Below are 15,786 nucleotides of genomic sequence, written 5' to 3' on the forward strand. Positions count from 1 at the left end.
TAAAATAAAATAAAATAAAATAAAATAAAATAAAACTTAAAAAAAAATGCATACGTCCTGACATGGAAAGCTGTCCTATTTATTAAGTGAAAAAGCATGTTACAAAACAGTATGATCACCTTTGGGAAAAAAGGATTACTATTGACATAAATGATGGTAATACAGCAGTCTATATAAAAGAGGTGGGCTGGGTGTGGTGGCTCATGCCTGGAATCCCAGCACTTTGGGAGGCAGAGGCAGGCAGATCACCTGAGGTCGGGAGTTTGAGACCAGCCTGACCAACATGGTGAAACCCCATCTCCACTAAAAATACAAAATTAGCCAGGTGTGGTGGCACATGCCTATAATCCCAGCTACTTTGGAGGCCGAGACAGGAGAATGGCTTGAACCCAGGAAATGGAGGTTGCAGTAAGCTGAGACCACGCCATTACACTCCAGCCTGGGAAACAAGAGCAAAACTCTGTCTCAGAGACAAAAAAGACAAGAGCTGTACAACAGTAAATAATGATTTGGGGGTTGGGGGGGTAATTAAGATTTCATGGGATATCCACTCTATATCTGTTATTTCTGTAAGATTTGAATTTTTACAATAAATATTAATTTTAAATGAGAAAAATCAGTGTTTAAAAGGCAAAATAAGAAACATATTATCCTATTATGGATTTTAAATTTTACTATATACTGATCACCTTAAATTGTGTGTGAGTAGGCAATTAATAATGATGATTGGAAAATGGATGCAGGAAATGCTTCTCTGGTCTCCTTTCAAAATGATAACAAATATCACTGTTTAGAACCTCCTTCATCATACCTTAAATCTTCCCATGAACCTGCTGAAGCAGGTATTTATGGTTAAGATTTGGGCCTCAGCAGCCTTACTCCTGGTCTGAATCCTGTCTCTCTGTCTTATAACTATATGACCTTGGGCAAGTGCCTTAATCTCTCTGTGCCTCAGTTTATCTGTCGAGTGGGGCCAATAGTAATACTACAAAGGGGTGTTCTGTGGATGAGTTGAGCTACTGTTTGTAAAATGCCTAGAACAGTGACTGGCATATAGCAAACACCTAATAAAGAATTTAGCCTCATTCTTTTTTTTGAGACAGAGTCTCAAAAAATGGCATGATGGACTGCAATGGTGTGACTCACCTGGAGTCGCTCCAGGTGACTGGAGCGGCTCACCACAAGCTCCATCTCCCAGGTTCAAGCAATTCTCCTGCCTCAGCCTCCTGCCTCAGCTACTGTAATCCCGAGTAGCTGGGATTATAGGCATGCGCCACCATGGCCAGCTAATTTTGTATTTCTAAAAGAGATGGGGTTTCTCCATGTTGGTCAGGCTGGTCTCGAACTCCCGACCTCAGGTGATCTGCCAACCTCGGCCTCCCAAAGTGCTGGGATTACAGGCATGAGCCATTGTGCCCAGCCCATTCTTTTAACCTTATTTAGAGAGAAAACTCTGGATCCAAATGATACATTAATCTCAAATCTCTCCTCCCCCAGAAATACTCCAGAATCCTAACATTTATTCCCACTGCCCTTCTCCCCCACCCAGATCAGCATTTTATCACACTCATGGGTAGTGGCTTCCATTCCTTCATAGAGCCCTTGTTCCTGGCACCTCACGCTCTAACCTATTACCCGGATTCAATTCTTTTGAATTTTCCTTTTATCTCTTTACAGCTTGGCTTAAATGGCTTCAGTGGTTTCCCATTGCCAGAAGTTTAAATTTCAAACAACTTTGTTTGACCCTTCACACACTGGCCTCTGGTCCACTCACTGTTCCCCAAGAACCACAAGAGCATTCCTAATCCTGAGCCTTTGCTTCCAGTGACTGGCCTCCTCCCAACCCGCTTAATCTCATCATCTCAAAATCCCAGTGGTGTCGTACTGCATATTCAAGAAAGCTGTCAACCATTCAAATCCAGTCACCTCTATTTTGAATTCCTTGAACACCTCAAATCCTGGTCCTTGTTCTAATCTGAGACCCAATTGCAGTCATCCTTACCCTGTTTTGGGGGGTTAGGGATGTCATATGTATATTCAACAAGCATTTATTGATCAGGCTTTAGACATTCAGAGATGAGGAAGACAAAGTCCTTGCCCTCACTGAGCTCATGATCCATTAGAAGAGATAGAAAGTAAACAAATAATTGCTTTGTTACTTTGTAACAAAGTACATTGGCCATAGCCTATATCAGAAGCACATATAAGACACAATAGTGGCCCAAAGATAGAAACAATCAGGAAAGAATGAGCCAACATTGAGGGCATGAAGTGTGTGGCTCATCTTTCCTGCTCTCAACCAAATTTGCCCTCCTTCTGGCTGATCAAAAACATGGAGCTGGATCTGAAATATTTTGAGATCCTGTCCTACTTAACTCTGAAAATGACAGGCTCTGACCAGTTTCCCCTCCCCACCACCAGCCTCTCCCTGGAGTATATTTCCACCTTCCTTTCTATTTAGTTCACCTCTACCTGCTTATTTATTTGTTTAAAATGTGAACCGACTGGTCAGGGATAGTAATCTAATTCTGCATTTGGTTTGAGGCCAATGCATTGAGGGCATTCAATAAATAATGGTGTTTGGTGAGCCTTTCCTAGATCCTGGCTGCTTATGTCCAAGATGAAGCTAGGACCTTCAGAAGCAAGCTCAAGAGATGATGAATGAAGGGAGGTGGAGCTCTGAAGACCATGAAGGCAAATTTGCTCTGGTTGCCTGGCTCAGAGATTATGCACCTGTGTGTAGGCTTGCTGGGGTGAAGCCTGTAACATGCAAATGTTACTTCTGTGCGTTGGCTAGGGTGTGCCCTTCTTCCTGACATGGTTTTCCCTGATTCAATCTAGGTAAAAGTACACAAAGGCTTCCTCCCTATGGGCATATAGGCCTGTGTTTACTTGCCTTCATTAAGGAAATTCTCCTTCCTGTGGGTGGGTGGTTCTGGGAGGGGTGAAACAGGTGTCTCTGTCGGATTGAATGGGCTGTCCCAAGGGAGCATGAGCAGGGAGAAGATGGAGAGGCCTTAAAATAAAATCTCATGGCCCGGCACGGTGGCTCACACCTGTAATCCCACCACTTTGGGAGGCCGAGGCGGGCGGATCACGAAGTCAGGAGATCAAGACCATCCTGGCTAACACGGTGAAACCTCGTCTCTACTAAAAATTAAAAAAATTAAAAAATTAAAAAATTAGCCAGGCGTCGTGGCAGGCGCCTGTAGTCCCAGCTACTCAGGAGGCTGAGGCAGGAGAATGGCATAAACCTGGGAGGCGGAGCTTGCAGTGAGCCGAGATCGCGCCACTGCACTCCAGCCTGGGCGACAGTGCCAGACTCCGTCTCAAAACAAAATAAATAAATAAAATAAAATAAAATAAAATCTCATGAACAATATGTGTTCATCCATTCATCAAGGCATCCTTCCTGTCCATCCACTGAATGATAGGCACTTAAATTACAAAGCTGAATATTATGGGACTTGGCTCATGGGAGAGCCTCAATAAATATTTCCTGCATTAATGATTTAAATTAATACATTGGCTTTACTTGAAATATTTCCTACCAGTGGGACATTGTAATTTCTGTACAACAGATACTATCCTGTATATTTCAGCCCATAGTTAAAAGAGGGATGGTCTGCATAAAAAGGATATTCCAGCATATTCCCTACATTCCTGGACTTCGATCCCCCATTTCTTCACTTTTAACCTTCTTCCCATTTAGGTACGCATTCGGCCCCTTTAGTTTGACCCACTTCTTGGTTTCGCCTGGCCTCTGAGAGGCAATTCAAATACAGATTGCTTGCGGCAACTCTAGGTGGTTCCGACTTAGCCTCCAGCTCTCTTCTTTTAAGCTGCAGATTCACAGGCAGCAAGGAGTTAGAGAGACACCAGGGGTGCTGGCTCCCAGTGTCAGCGAGATCATCCGGCTTTTGGGCATTTTGGCTTGCACAGCTGCGTCTCCCATTCTCCATCTGTAGAACGGCAATGATGCCAACCAGCTCAGAGACAGAGCAAGGGCTGGTGAGCTCATAACTGGAAAGGACGTACCCAAGAACAAAACAACATTATGAGGCAAAATTCTGATTTTATGGTCCCTCAATACCAAGCCTCATACTGTTTCTGGCTTTTCTGCTTCTGTGATTTTGGTACATTACTTCCAAGGAGGAGGTCTGAATAATTAGTATGACTAGTCTTCTCAAGCACAGGCTCCCATATTTAGAATGGATTTGGCACCCGGTTGTGGCTGGCTGCTAATCAAACACGCCAGCAGGTGAGCGTGAAGAGCACCTGGTTTAAAGAAGCACTTCTGACGCAGGAGAGCATTTTTTAAAGTGTCACTCGAAGCTGGATTCAATTACATGACAAGTTTGAAAAGAAATCATGTTACAAAATGAGAAAGCGATCTTTATGCTTAAAGATGCAGAAATCTTTGCAGATTACAGCTGACAACACACATAGACACACACACAAAGACACCAATGAATTATTGCCCTCCTACCCGCCCCCACAGGGTATACAAAACAAATTATTTGAGCGTGAATTATGGGGGTCTCTCTAGAAGAAAACTCCCCCTTTATCTGCTTGTAATAATCTGGCAGCTGACAAAAATGTTAGCAACATAACACAAGAGAGGAGCTAAAATCTAAAACAAACACCATTCAGAAAGGAAAATAGCAAAACCAATGTATACAAAATTATGGTTACAAGAGTAACCATAATTACTCTCGTATTATAACTTTCTAACATAAGAGTGAACAAGCAGACATTATTTCGAGTTTTAAAAAAAGAAGTTTGCAGAAATAAGATTCCTTTAGGGAAAAGGTTGTCTAACCTAAAATCAGCCCAAAGGTGACTGGAAGAGGCAGTCAACATCCATTTTACTCTTGTGTGCCAAGTAAGAACTTGCCATTTACTTAACGGGGGAAGGAAGAGTAATGCTGTAGTGGTGTCTTCTCATTTGTTCCTTCTCCCCAGAAAGCTTCACGCAGGAATACTGGCTAATAGGAAACACAGGCCCCTGAAGCCCTCACTTACATGTTTCGTTGCCTTCTTGAGTTTTGGGTCCCAAGTCTGGGAAGCATCAGAGCCAGGCAGCCACCCTTGCTTACCACCATATCCGCAACAGGCCAACAATGAGATTGGCATGGGAGAGGAGGGCAGCCCAGAGGGAAGAGGAAGAGGCTCTTACTCACCACGCACTCAGAGCTGGCACTGGTTATAAAAACAATAGAACTCCCCCATGTAGGTGCACCTCCCAGCCAATTTGCCTCACCGCCAATTTGCAATGATAGACCTTGCTGTGGGCATGAAAGGGAAGGGAGCTGGGATGTGGGGATGTGGAAGAAACCTCAAGCACTTTTTGGAGAAATATTCATTTCAGGGTGGGTTTTGTGAATCCAGAGGCTCTTCAGAGGCTATCTACCTCAAATGTAGGTAGCAGGGAGTTATATATGGGTTTATTAGGTACTCAGTAAGTGATTGCGGATTGTTCCATTAGGGTTATTTAGAACATCTCCTTATAACTAGAGCTAGTCTGTTGAGGGGCACTAGCCAAAGATGTGAGCAGTTGACTTGTGGCTGCCTCAAGGGGACTGCCTTACGCTGTCTGGGGGGATAGCGATTCTCTCTCTCCCCAAAGCTCACATCGGTATCCACACGGGTAAGGGCTTACAGATCCATAGGAGTCCTTGGTTGGTCTGTGTCATTCAAGACTGAATGCCCCTCCCTTCCCAAGAGGTTAGGTCATGTTTAGGGTTAGCAAAAGTTTCTTCAGAGGTAGTAAACAAATCATCTCTCTTGATCTGATCCCCATAGCACTCATTTCCTAGGGTCAGACTGCAGAGGTATCGGAGGAAGGAGAAGATAAGAAGGGATCATTTCATTTCTGTCTTGCTCTTGAATTCGCTTTAAAAATATTAGCTATCTTGCCTTATTCCTGAAGGCCATTTTAGAGCTTTGCAGATAAAGGCACAGGAAAAGATAAAAAGGAAAGGTCTTCCTGGATAAATTATGCTATTTAAAGTTTTGAACCCATTTGGTCTGCTCGCTTTGTATGCCAGAAAACTAACCTTTAAAAATATCCTTTTGAAAGGATATTTTGACTAAAAAAAAAAATTTTTTTAAAGACATGAGATCTCACTCTGTCACTCAGGCTGTAGTGCAGTGGCATGATCATAGCTCACTGCAGCCTTGAACTCCTAGGCTCAAGTGATCCTCCTGCCTCAGCCTCCTGAGTAGCTAGAACTACAGATGTGTGCCACCACATCTGGCTGATTTTTTTATTTTTTTGTTGAAACGGGGTCTTGCTATGCTGCTTACTAAAAATATTTTATTTTTTATTTTACTTTTATTTTAAATTTTGGGGTACATATTAGGTATATATAAAATATTTTTGATTTGTTTAATTCAACACTTATGTCAGAGGCAACCCATGCATTGGAAATAACTAACACTAATCAACCAACCATCTAACATCTGTTATAAATATACAACATCATATAATTCATTTCTGGATTTTCTATATATTTGGTGCTATTAAAAAATCAGGATGAACGAAAGCAGAGATGGAAGTCTCTATCTGTTGACTCATGTAACAGGCTTGGCAAAAGCTTTCTTTGACGTCACCCCGCCCAACCTCCAATCCCAGTTTGTGTTGGGTGGTGTTGGCTACTTCCCCTGAGCTACCAAGATGCCACTCAGGGCACAAATTGAGTCATTAAACCCTGCCAGACCTGACCTCCAGGAGGGGAAAGGTATTTTAGGAGAGGCACTGAGCCCAGTTCCCTGCATCCTCACTTCCAAGGCACTCCCTCTGACTCAGAGGCTGGAGTCCTTGGTTTTGGTTCATAATCCCCAGGCCTAGTGATGAGGGTGGTTTCCCCAGTGCAAGCAATTGAAAAGTTTCGACTGAACACATTCCCACAACTTCCAAAACTTGGATTCATTCTTGAAGCACACAGAGTTGCCATTCTGGGTAGAATTTTTTACCTTCACAGTTTGTTTCTCCTTTAGCAAGTCTCTCATTGCCTGATGGAGCCAGTGATTGTGAAGTTACCACCAGCTTCTAAAGATCCTGAGCACAGCCTTCTTCTCAAAAAATTATAAAGGAAACATTGAATTTCACACAGGAAAAAAGAGAAAAGGAGCATTAATTATTCAGAGTAATATTCCCTTTTGAGGCCTTTCTTTCCCCCTGAATATAATGATTCTTCTGATGTTCTCATTTTTACTACCACAGTTCCGTTCTTGATCATATTACCAGGGTGGGGCCAAGCCCTCAGTCTTTATGTTTTCATTAGACCTAGAAAAACAATAAGGAAACAGAGAGGCTGTGCCTACTGCATCTGCAAGAGTTTGGTTCAACCTCTGTGGGTCCATCTTTTCTTGATACAGTGTGCTCAGACAGAGAAGCACTGTGATATTTTCTTTCTTTGGAAAACCCCTGGTTTCTTAAATAGGAGTATATATCATAGAAATATCTTTTCTCTCATCCAGGAATGAATTCAAAGGCTATAATCCTTGGACAGTTACAGTAAGTCCTCAGTTAATGTCGTTAATAGGTTCTTAAAAACTACGACCTTAAGCAAAATGAGTTCTAGTTAAACCAATTCTACCATAGGCTAATTGATAGAAACAAGAGTTAAATTCTTATGGCGTATTCCTGGCCACAAAAACATCACCAAACTTCTAAATAAAGACCAAAGAACTTCTAATATTAATCATTGAAATAAATGTGAACTATGTATGCATTTAAGAAAGATTAATAAAAACAAGTAAAATAATTATTTACCCACTTCTTCCAGTTAAGGGCTTTGGTTGGCCATGACCTATCCCAGCAGCTCAGGGTGAAAGGTGGTTACCAGTCCTAGCCAGGATGTCATCCCATTACAGGGCGCACTCACACACAAACCCACACTCATTCAGACTGGGACTGAATGAGTAGACATGCCAACTCATCTAACATGCATATCCCTGGGATGTGGGAGGAAAACAGAGTCCCTGGGGAAAACTCACACAGACATGGGAAGAAAGTGCAAATTCTACACAGATAGTGACCCCAGCTGGAAATCCATTTTTTTTTCTCATCAATTTATAGTGAAACAGTGTTGAACAAAACAATGTTATTTGAGGACCTGTGGTATAGGCAAATGAGACTGCTAGGCACATTAGGAAAAGTGATTTTAAACTACTACTAATAGTAATTTCAGGGCTGCAGTAAAAGGCTGCTTCTGAGTCCTTAGCTATACTTTATGTGAAAGTGACTACAGAGAAGGTTCATTAAATAATTACCAACTTCTTTTCCTTAGAGTTCCTAATGGTTGGAGTATTTATTAAACAAGTAGGGCTCTGTGTATGTCTTTCCACCATGAGGTCTGTCAAAAATTTTAAAATAGCTGGATGTTTCTTGAAATATTTGTCACATGGCAATTAAAACAAATTAATGAAGAACATCTTGAAATTTCAGAATTGCTACAGAAGAAAACAAGCTTTCAATAAAATAAAAGGGAGATCAATCACACATTTTATCCATTTATGAAACATGCTCAGGGCAAGGTACTCAGACATGGAGAAGCATTCCCAGGAACCATCTTGGAGAACTGGACTTGGTAACATGAGAGCTGGGAAGTCCTAATTCTTGGTTATGAAGCATCTAACACGAAGATAATTGGTTTGGATACCAGAAGGCTAACTTTTACATGAGGCACCAGGGCTAATGCCCACAGATTTCACACAGGACAATGTTTCTGATGTTGAAATCCTAGGATTGATCTGACAGCACAAACCAAATGCCAGCAGTTTCCCTGGAGCTCTGCTGCATGCTTTTGCCATCCCTGCTGATCCAGAGGACCTCACATCTGGAGTTGCTCCTATGGTGAAGGAACCACGGAGTTTCTCTGAGCACCTAAGGTTACTCTGCTTCAAGGAACTCATGAGTGTGTGGACAGAAAATATCTCTGAGGGATTCCCAGGAGAGACTCCAATGAAAGACGAAAAGTGAGTACACATAGGCTGTTGTTCCATTTCTCCAGAGGCCTTTCGGACCTGACTTAGGCAGGACAGAATTCCTTTGGAAGAGTCCCTGAGTTTCACATTTCTAGAATTCCACAACCTGAATGGTAGGTCTGGCTGTCCCTCCATCAGGCTGTACTTATTTAATAAATGCCCCAACCATTAGGAACTCAAGGGGAAACGAGTTGGAATTAGAAGCCATTGTTTTTTGGTTCTGGTTTTTTTCTTTCATGACCAGCTCATGTCAAGTCCCAAAATGAAGAGAGAGCAGGTCTCAAACTAGGAGAAGAGATTTACACTTTCTCTCACCAAAAGGAGGATTGTAATCCCCCGAACATGGTTGATCAGTGAGTGACCCTTGAGTTAGCAGAAGCTGGAGCTACTGTGTAATGGCCATATGGATAAGGAGACAGTCAGAGGCAAGGTGTCCACATGGTTCAGTGAGGGTCCTCCTCTACCTTTAGCTTGCCCTCTTTGAACACATCTAATTGCAGTCTTCTAGGGTAATTTTGAAGACAGAAACTTTAAGATGATAATATCAGCTTAATAAAGACAGGAGGTTTTGTTCCCATCTCCCCCCACTCTCCTCTGGCCCCTGCAGTATCCTCAGCATAATCCCCAACACATAGTAGGTGCTCAATAAATATTTGTGGAGTAAATACAATGATGCTATTGCTGGAATTAATGGATAGTCAAGCCTGCCTCAGGAAAGGGTGTGGAATTGTCACAAAAAGATTCTTAAAGGAAACACGGTCTATCAATTCTGCTTTTAGAGTGTGTGTGTATGTGCTAACCCAGTTCAATACATCTCTTTCCTTCTCCCTCTAAGTCACACAAACATTTTATCCTGCTTATATAATAAAATACAGTTATTTTAAAAGTTTAAAATAAAGTCAGCCTTCAAAGAACAAGTGAATACATATATGAAATATGGTTAGAGATTGTTTTGAATCATTTTAGAATTTGAAGATGCTTTCTCTTTTTGCAACACTACTGATGAAAAGCTTAGAGTTTGATAAATTATAAACCTAATGAGGCTTCTGACTCCTCTAGCTAGTCATTAGCTGCCAGGAAATGATCATTATTACTTAATTATAAGATGAAACTAAACATTGAGAAATGTTGAAAGTGATCTGATTGGCCAATACACTAAGGACTAATTTCACAGGCATGCCCTCTACATACCAATTAAAGCTGCATCACCATAATAAAATGCTGCATGCTGCTGGCTGTGTTCTATGTTGTCATTTTCAGATTAGAACAATAAAAAGAATTCCAGTCTAGGGCACTTCCTGGCCACCAATGGCTGCTAGGCCTTTCTATACCTTGGTGGATAAGGTCTCCTCCTGAGGGCTTATTGCTCCTCAGGAAATGCCCCTAATTCTACACACAAAATAAGAGGCAGTCTTAAAAATAATAAAGGCAACAAATCAATCAATTATCTGTTTTCCTAGCTGTCAGGTAGAAAAATACCAAAATGCTTTCCAAAAGGAAAGTATATATGTAACACTCTCCCTCAGGACAGTTTATTAGCAGAGTGAGAATGGGTGTTAAGGGAGAATGCTGAGGACTAGCATTCCATTAGTATGGGCTCTACTGGCACACAGATTTAAAAACACCATCAAGAAGGGGTCTCCAGGATAAAATTTCCCATTCTAGCTCAATGCATTATAACATCTATGTCATTTTGTACCGATACTGATTTGATAAAATGTCATCTGCTTTTCCTTTCCGGAGTCTCCCTTCCATTTGCCTGGTATTAAAGGATAGCATGTTGGTTGAGACTAGGGGGCCTGGAACTCCCAGACTGCCTGGGTTCCAATCCCAATGCTATTATTTAAACATTCTATTTGGTATTTGGTGAGAAGGAGAGAGAGAAAATTAAGATTTTTTTGCTGAAACAAAGGCACTACCCAACCCAAGTAGAATAAGGTGGGTTGCAAGATTTCTTTTCTTTTTTTTTTTCTTTTTTTTTGAGACTGAGTCTTACTCTGTCCCCCAGGCTGGAGTGCAGTGGCGCTCCACTGCAGCCTCCACTTTCCAGATTCAAGCGATTCTCATGCCTCAGCTTCCTGAGTAGCTGGGACTACAGATGTGTGCCACCACATAGAGACTCACCACGTTGGCCAGGGTGGTCTCAAACTCCTGGCCTCAAGTGATCCCCCTGACTCAGCCTTCTAAAGTGCTGTGATTACAGGCATGAGCCACTGTGCCCAGCTGCAAGATTTCAATTATCAATTGATCACCTGGAGTTTAGAATAGTCATGTGACTTATCAAAAACGGATTATAACAGCTCCTACCTCCTGAGGAGTTGTGAGGATAAAATGAGCAAAAACACCTTTAAACTGCACACTATGTGCTCTATAAATGCTGGGTTTTCTTATTACTGCTTTTGTTCTATTTGAGGGGTAGAGCTGCAGGAAAAAGATCCAAGAAATTAGTATTCCAGAGTGGTAAGGGCAGCATGGATACTCACCAAAGTGTCTCCATGAAAACTTAATCCCCCCGAGTAGACACAGCAGATCCAATTTCCTAGGAATATGTATTAGTTTTAATTCACCTTTTTAAAGCCTAATACTTGGGACTTTTTCTAGCAATACTGCTTGTAGTCCTGCCTCATTACTATATCACTAGCTAAAATGGTGATAGAAACTCCAAACATAAATCGTCTGTACTTGTCTCCATTTTGTCATTTCCCATTCTCCCTTCAACCCACTGCAGTTCAGCCTTCTTCCCCCTCCATCCCCAGTAACAGCTCTATCAAAGTCACCTCTTGCCAAGCCAATGATTTGTGTTGATGTCATGGACCCCTCAGCAGCATCTATCACAGCTCACTATTGCCTCCTTCAACACTTCCTTTTCTTGACTTGCACACTACCACATCCTACTGAGTTTTTCTCCTTGTCCCCAACTCACTGTTTCTTTTAAGTAGCCTTTGCTGGGTCCATCTCCTTGTGAGGTTGATGTGTCCCAGGGCTTGGTCTTCATGTTTCTATCTACATTCTTTCCTAGTATGAGGGATTCCAGTCCTTTGACCTTAAATATTATTTATATAAAGTTGGTAACTCTCAACTTTATCTCTCTGGCTGTCTCTGTCCCTCAGATTCCAAACTCTTTCATACAATTACTTGCCCGGATGTCAGATTGGTCTATACAACATAATAAATCTAAACTAGAACTCTCAATTCTGCTGTTCCCAAGCCCTCAACCTCTACTCTACAAACGTGCTGTTCTCCAGTTTTCCCCATCTTGACTCATGATCCCATTACCATCCAAATTATTCAGATAAAACCCAATGTCTCCTCCATCGTTTCTTCCCTTAATCCTTTTATTCAACCATCTGCAAGTCAATTGATCCTATCAGTCCCAAATTCCATCACTTCAGCTGTCTTCACTGCTACCACCCTAAGGCAAGCTACCACCATCTCCTTAGATTGGTGTAATAACTTCCTAACTGGTCTCCCTCTTTGCTTCAACTTTTTCCCTCATTGACGCTATTTCCTCAAAAAAAGGAATCTCAGTGTGATTTCAAGAAAAAAAGTTGATAATAATTGTTCCTTTGCTCAAAATGCTCCAATAGCCTCATGCTATACTTAGAATACAATTCTTACTATGGCCTATGAGGCCCTACGTGATGTGGCCCCAACTCTGTTCACTGTGCTGCTGTCATACTGCTAATGTTGTTCCCAAGTCAAGGCCCTTGCTCTTGGGATTTTTCTCTCTGCCTGGAATGGCCCACATCTCTATGTGGCTGGTTCTTTCCTATTATTTAGGTTTCAGTTCAAAAGTCACGTGTCCTTGTGGCCAGGTGCAGTGGCTCATGCCTGTAATCCCAGCACTTTGGGAAGCTGAGATGGGTGGATCACCTGAAGTTGGGAGTTTGAGACCAGCCTGGCCAATATGGTGAAACCCCATCTCTACTAAAAAAATACAAAAAATTAGCCGGGCATAGTGGCGGGTACCTGTAATCCCAGCTACTTAGGAGACTGAGGCAGGATAATCACTTGAACCCAGGAGGCAGAGGTTTCTGTTAGCCAAGATTGTGCCACTACACTCCAGCCTGGGTGCAACAGAGCAAGACTCCATCTCAAAAAAATAAATAAATACAAAAAAGAAAAATAAAGTCACCTGTCCTTCTCTGACCCTTCTATTAAAGTAGCTCACTCAATCTCTCTCTATCCCAAGACCCTGTTCCATTTTCTTCATAGCACTTATTACTGTCTGAACCTATCTTCTTTGCTTATTTGTTTTTTGTCTGTATACCCCTATGAGACTGTAAATTCTATGAAAACAAATACCTCATCTATCTTATTCATCCTACAATTCCCATGCCTGCACTCCATGAATATCTGTTCAATGAGTTCATTCTCTCTAAGTGTAACAGCAGTTTACAAATTATACATGATGGCCCATTGGAACCCAGTAGCCCATCCACATAATTCACAATAGCTAAGAAAGTGCTGGAACTAGGGGCAAATTCAAGTGGAGTATATGTCTAACTGTAATCCACAGTCAAATAAAAAGTACGTTCAATTCTATGTTCCTTTAGCTCTTTCCAGGCTTCTCCAATTCATTATCAAGAATCCTCAAAAGCTCATGGCAGAGTCACCCACATTCTCTTTCTTCTCCTTCTTCCTTAAGTTTCCTTGTCTAACAGGAAGCAAATCACTTTATTGTGACTGATTGAATGGAAAAAAATGATTTCCCCATGTCCCAGCTTCCTATAATCCAATGGTCACTCCCTGATTTATCCAAAACCTGGCCTGAGCAACTCGGCTCTCTCAGACTCTCCTTTCAAGAGCAGGTCTGCTAGACTTCGCCTGTGGCTTTTTACTACACAGGATACAAGTGCCACCAGTTAATGCATAGGAGAGCTCTACTACCTAGAGTTTTGCTTTGAAGGAAACAATTGGTGGCAGAAATGACCTCTGACTTTACCTTTCTGTTATCACCTTTTCTGCTCCATCTAATGAAGCTGCAAGTGCTCTAGCTGGTGTAAGGAAGAGGACTGGGCTGAAAGGTAGGCACTCCTGGTCCCACTGTAACCATTTCATGAAATTTTGGGCAAGTCATTTAACTCCTCTGAGCCTAGTCTCTTTATCTGTAAAATGAGAGGCTTTTAGTAGATGACCCCTAGTTCTAGCTGTGCATGGTGTGAAAATACAGTGAACCAGTAAATGCAAAACAATGAAACTAGCGAGGGTAGCTGGTTATGATTGGTGCAGTGTTACTGTAGTCAAAAGACAATAGAAGGCAAGGTCAGCTTGGCCAGAGGACTAGACTGAGTCCTGCATCATTGACTGCAACTTCTAGAGACGGGACTTCCAGGGATTAGCAACTTCCCATGGAAATTTCCTGGTTCATATATAGGCTAAGGACTCCAAAATGCACACATCCAGCCCAGTTTTCACTCCTAAACACCAGATTTACACACCAATCTGCATCATTAACATCTTCACCTGATTTAGTAGCTATACACAGTTTACAATGTTTAAAACCCTTCTCACCTGTTCCACTTCTCATCTTTTCCATCTCACAGTTGATGGCAGTTCCAGCCACTTGGTACTCAAGTCTAAAAGCTTGACTTCTCTCTTTCTGTCACCCTACATTTAACATTCCAGTAGATAGTGTTGTTTCGACCTTCAAAATAAATACAGAATCCAACAGCATCTCCCATCTCCCCCGCTATGATCCAGGTCCAAGTCAGCAGCGTCTCTGTCCTGGATCCGTGCCACAGCCTCTGGAATCCTTGCCTTGTCTTTACCTGCTCACCTCCAGTCTTCATAGCCAGAGTGATTATTCTAAAATATAAGCCAAATTATGTTGATTCTTTGCTCAAAACCCTGCAATGTTTCATCATTTCACCCAGAATAAAAGCGAGTCCTTACAACAGGCTGCGAGTCCCCATGTGATCCACTCCTCCCCACACACCTATTACCTCTTTGACCTGATCTGGTACTATGCTCCCCCTCTCACTCTGCCCCAGCCACAGTGGCCTTCTTGCTCTTTTTCACACAGACTAGGCATGGTCCTGGCCTTAGGGTCTTTGCACAGACAATTCCCTTTACTAGATGTCCCCATAGCTACCATCCTCATCTCCTTCATATGTTGCTTTGGCATTGAGGCTTACCCTCACTTCTTTATTTAAAATTACAACCGGCTGGGCATGGTGGCTCATACCTGTAATCCTAGCACTTTGGGAGGCCAAGGTGGGCAGATCCCTTGAGCTTAGGAGTTAGAGACCAGCCTGGGCAACATGGCAAAACCCCATCTCTACAAAAAATATGAAAAAAAAAACTTAGCTGGATAATGGTGCACACACCTGTAGTCCCAGCTATTCAGGAGGCTGAGATGGGAGAATTGCTTGAGCCCAGAAGGTCCAAGCCGCAGTGAGCCAAGATCACACCACTGCATTCCAGGATGGGTGACAAAGCAAGACCCCGTATCAAAAAAAAAAAAAAAAATCAGCCTGTCCCCCTTTTTCCTACTCTAGAACTCCTGATCCTCTTCTCCATTTTTTCCCATGCACTAATCTTTGAATACTATTTCTTTATTTTAATACTTATAATTTTTAAATGCCCTTCAAATATTCTTTCTAGTTATAGATTCATGTAGGCCGAGCGTGGTGGCTCAAGCCTGTAATCCCAACACTTTGGGAGGCCGAGACGGGCGGATCACGAGGTCGGGAGATCGAGACCATCCTGGCTAATACGGTGAAACCCCGTCTCTACTAAAAAAAACAAAAAACAAAAAATTAGCCGGGCGAGGTGGCGGGCACCTGTAGT

The 15,786-nt window shown here is 42.2% G+C and overlaps 2 protein-coding genes across 2 annotated transcripts in view; both read right to left on the minus strand.

Annotated features, from left to right (window-relative positions):
• The window catches only part of SHROOM3 (shroom family member 3), a 214,262-nt gene that overhangs the window by 149,400 nt on the left and 49,076 nt on the right, over positions 1 to 15,786 (minus strand). The gene's annotated exons all lie outside the window — the stretch shown is intronic.
• Positions 3,552 to 15,786, minus strand: part of LOC108532508 (protein Shroom3-like) — a 100,280-nt gene continuing 88,045 nt past the window's right edge. The window contains exon 3 of the mRNA XM_017876603.1: positions 3,552 to 3,962. Within this exon, the coding sequence (XP_017732092.1) occupies positions 3,851 to 3,962 (112 nt within the window). The 3' untranslated portion in view covers positions 3,552 to 3,850. The remainder of the gene's footprint in view (positions 3,963 to 15,786) is intronic.

This window comes from Rhinopithecus bieti, unplaced genomic scaffold, assembly GCF_001698545.2.
Source record: "Rhinopithecus bieti isolate Rb0 unplaced genomic scaffold, ASM169854v2 scaffold_8675, whole genome shotgun sequence".
Taxonomy (NCBI): Eukaryota; Metazoa; Chordata; class Mammalia; order Primates; family Cercopithecidae; genus Rhinopithecus; species Rhinopithecus bieti.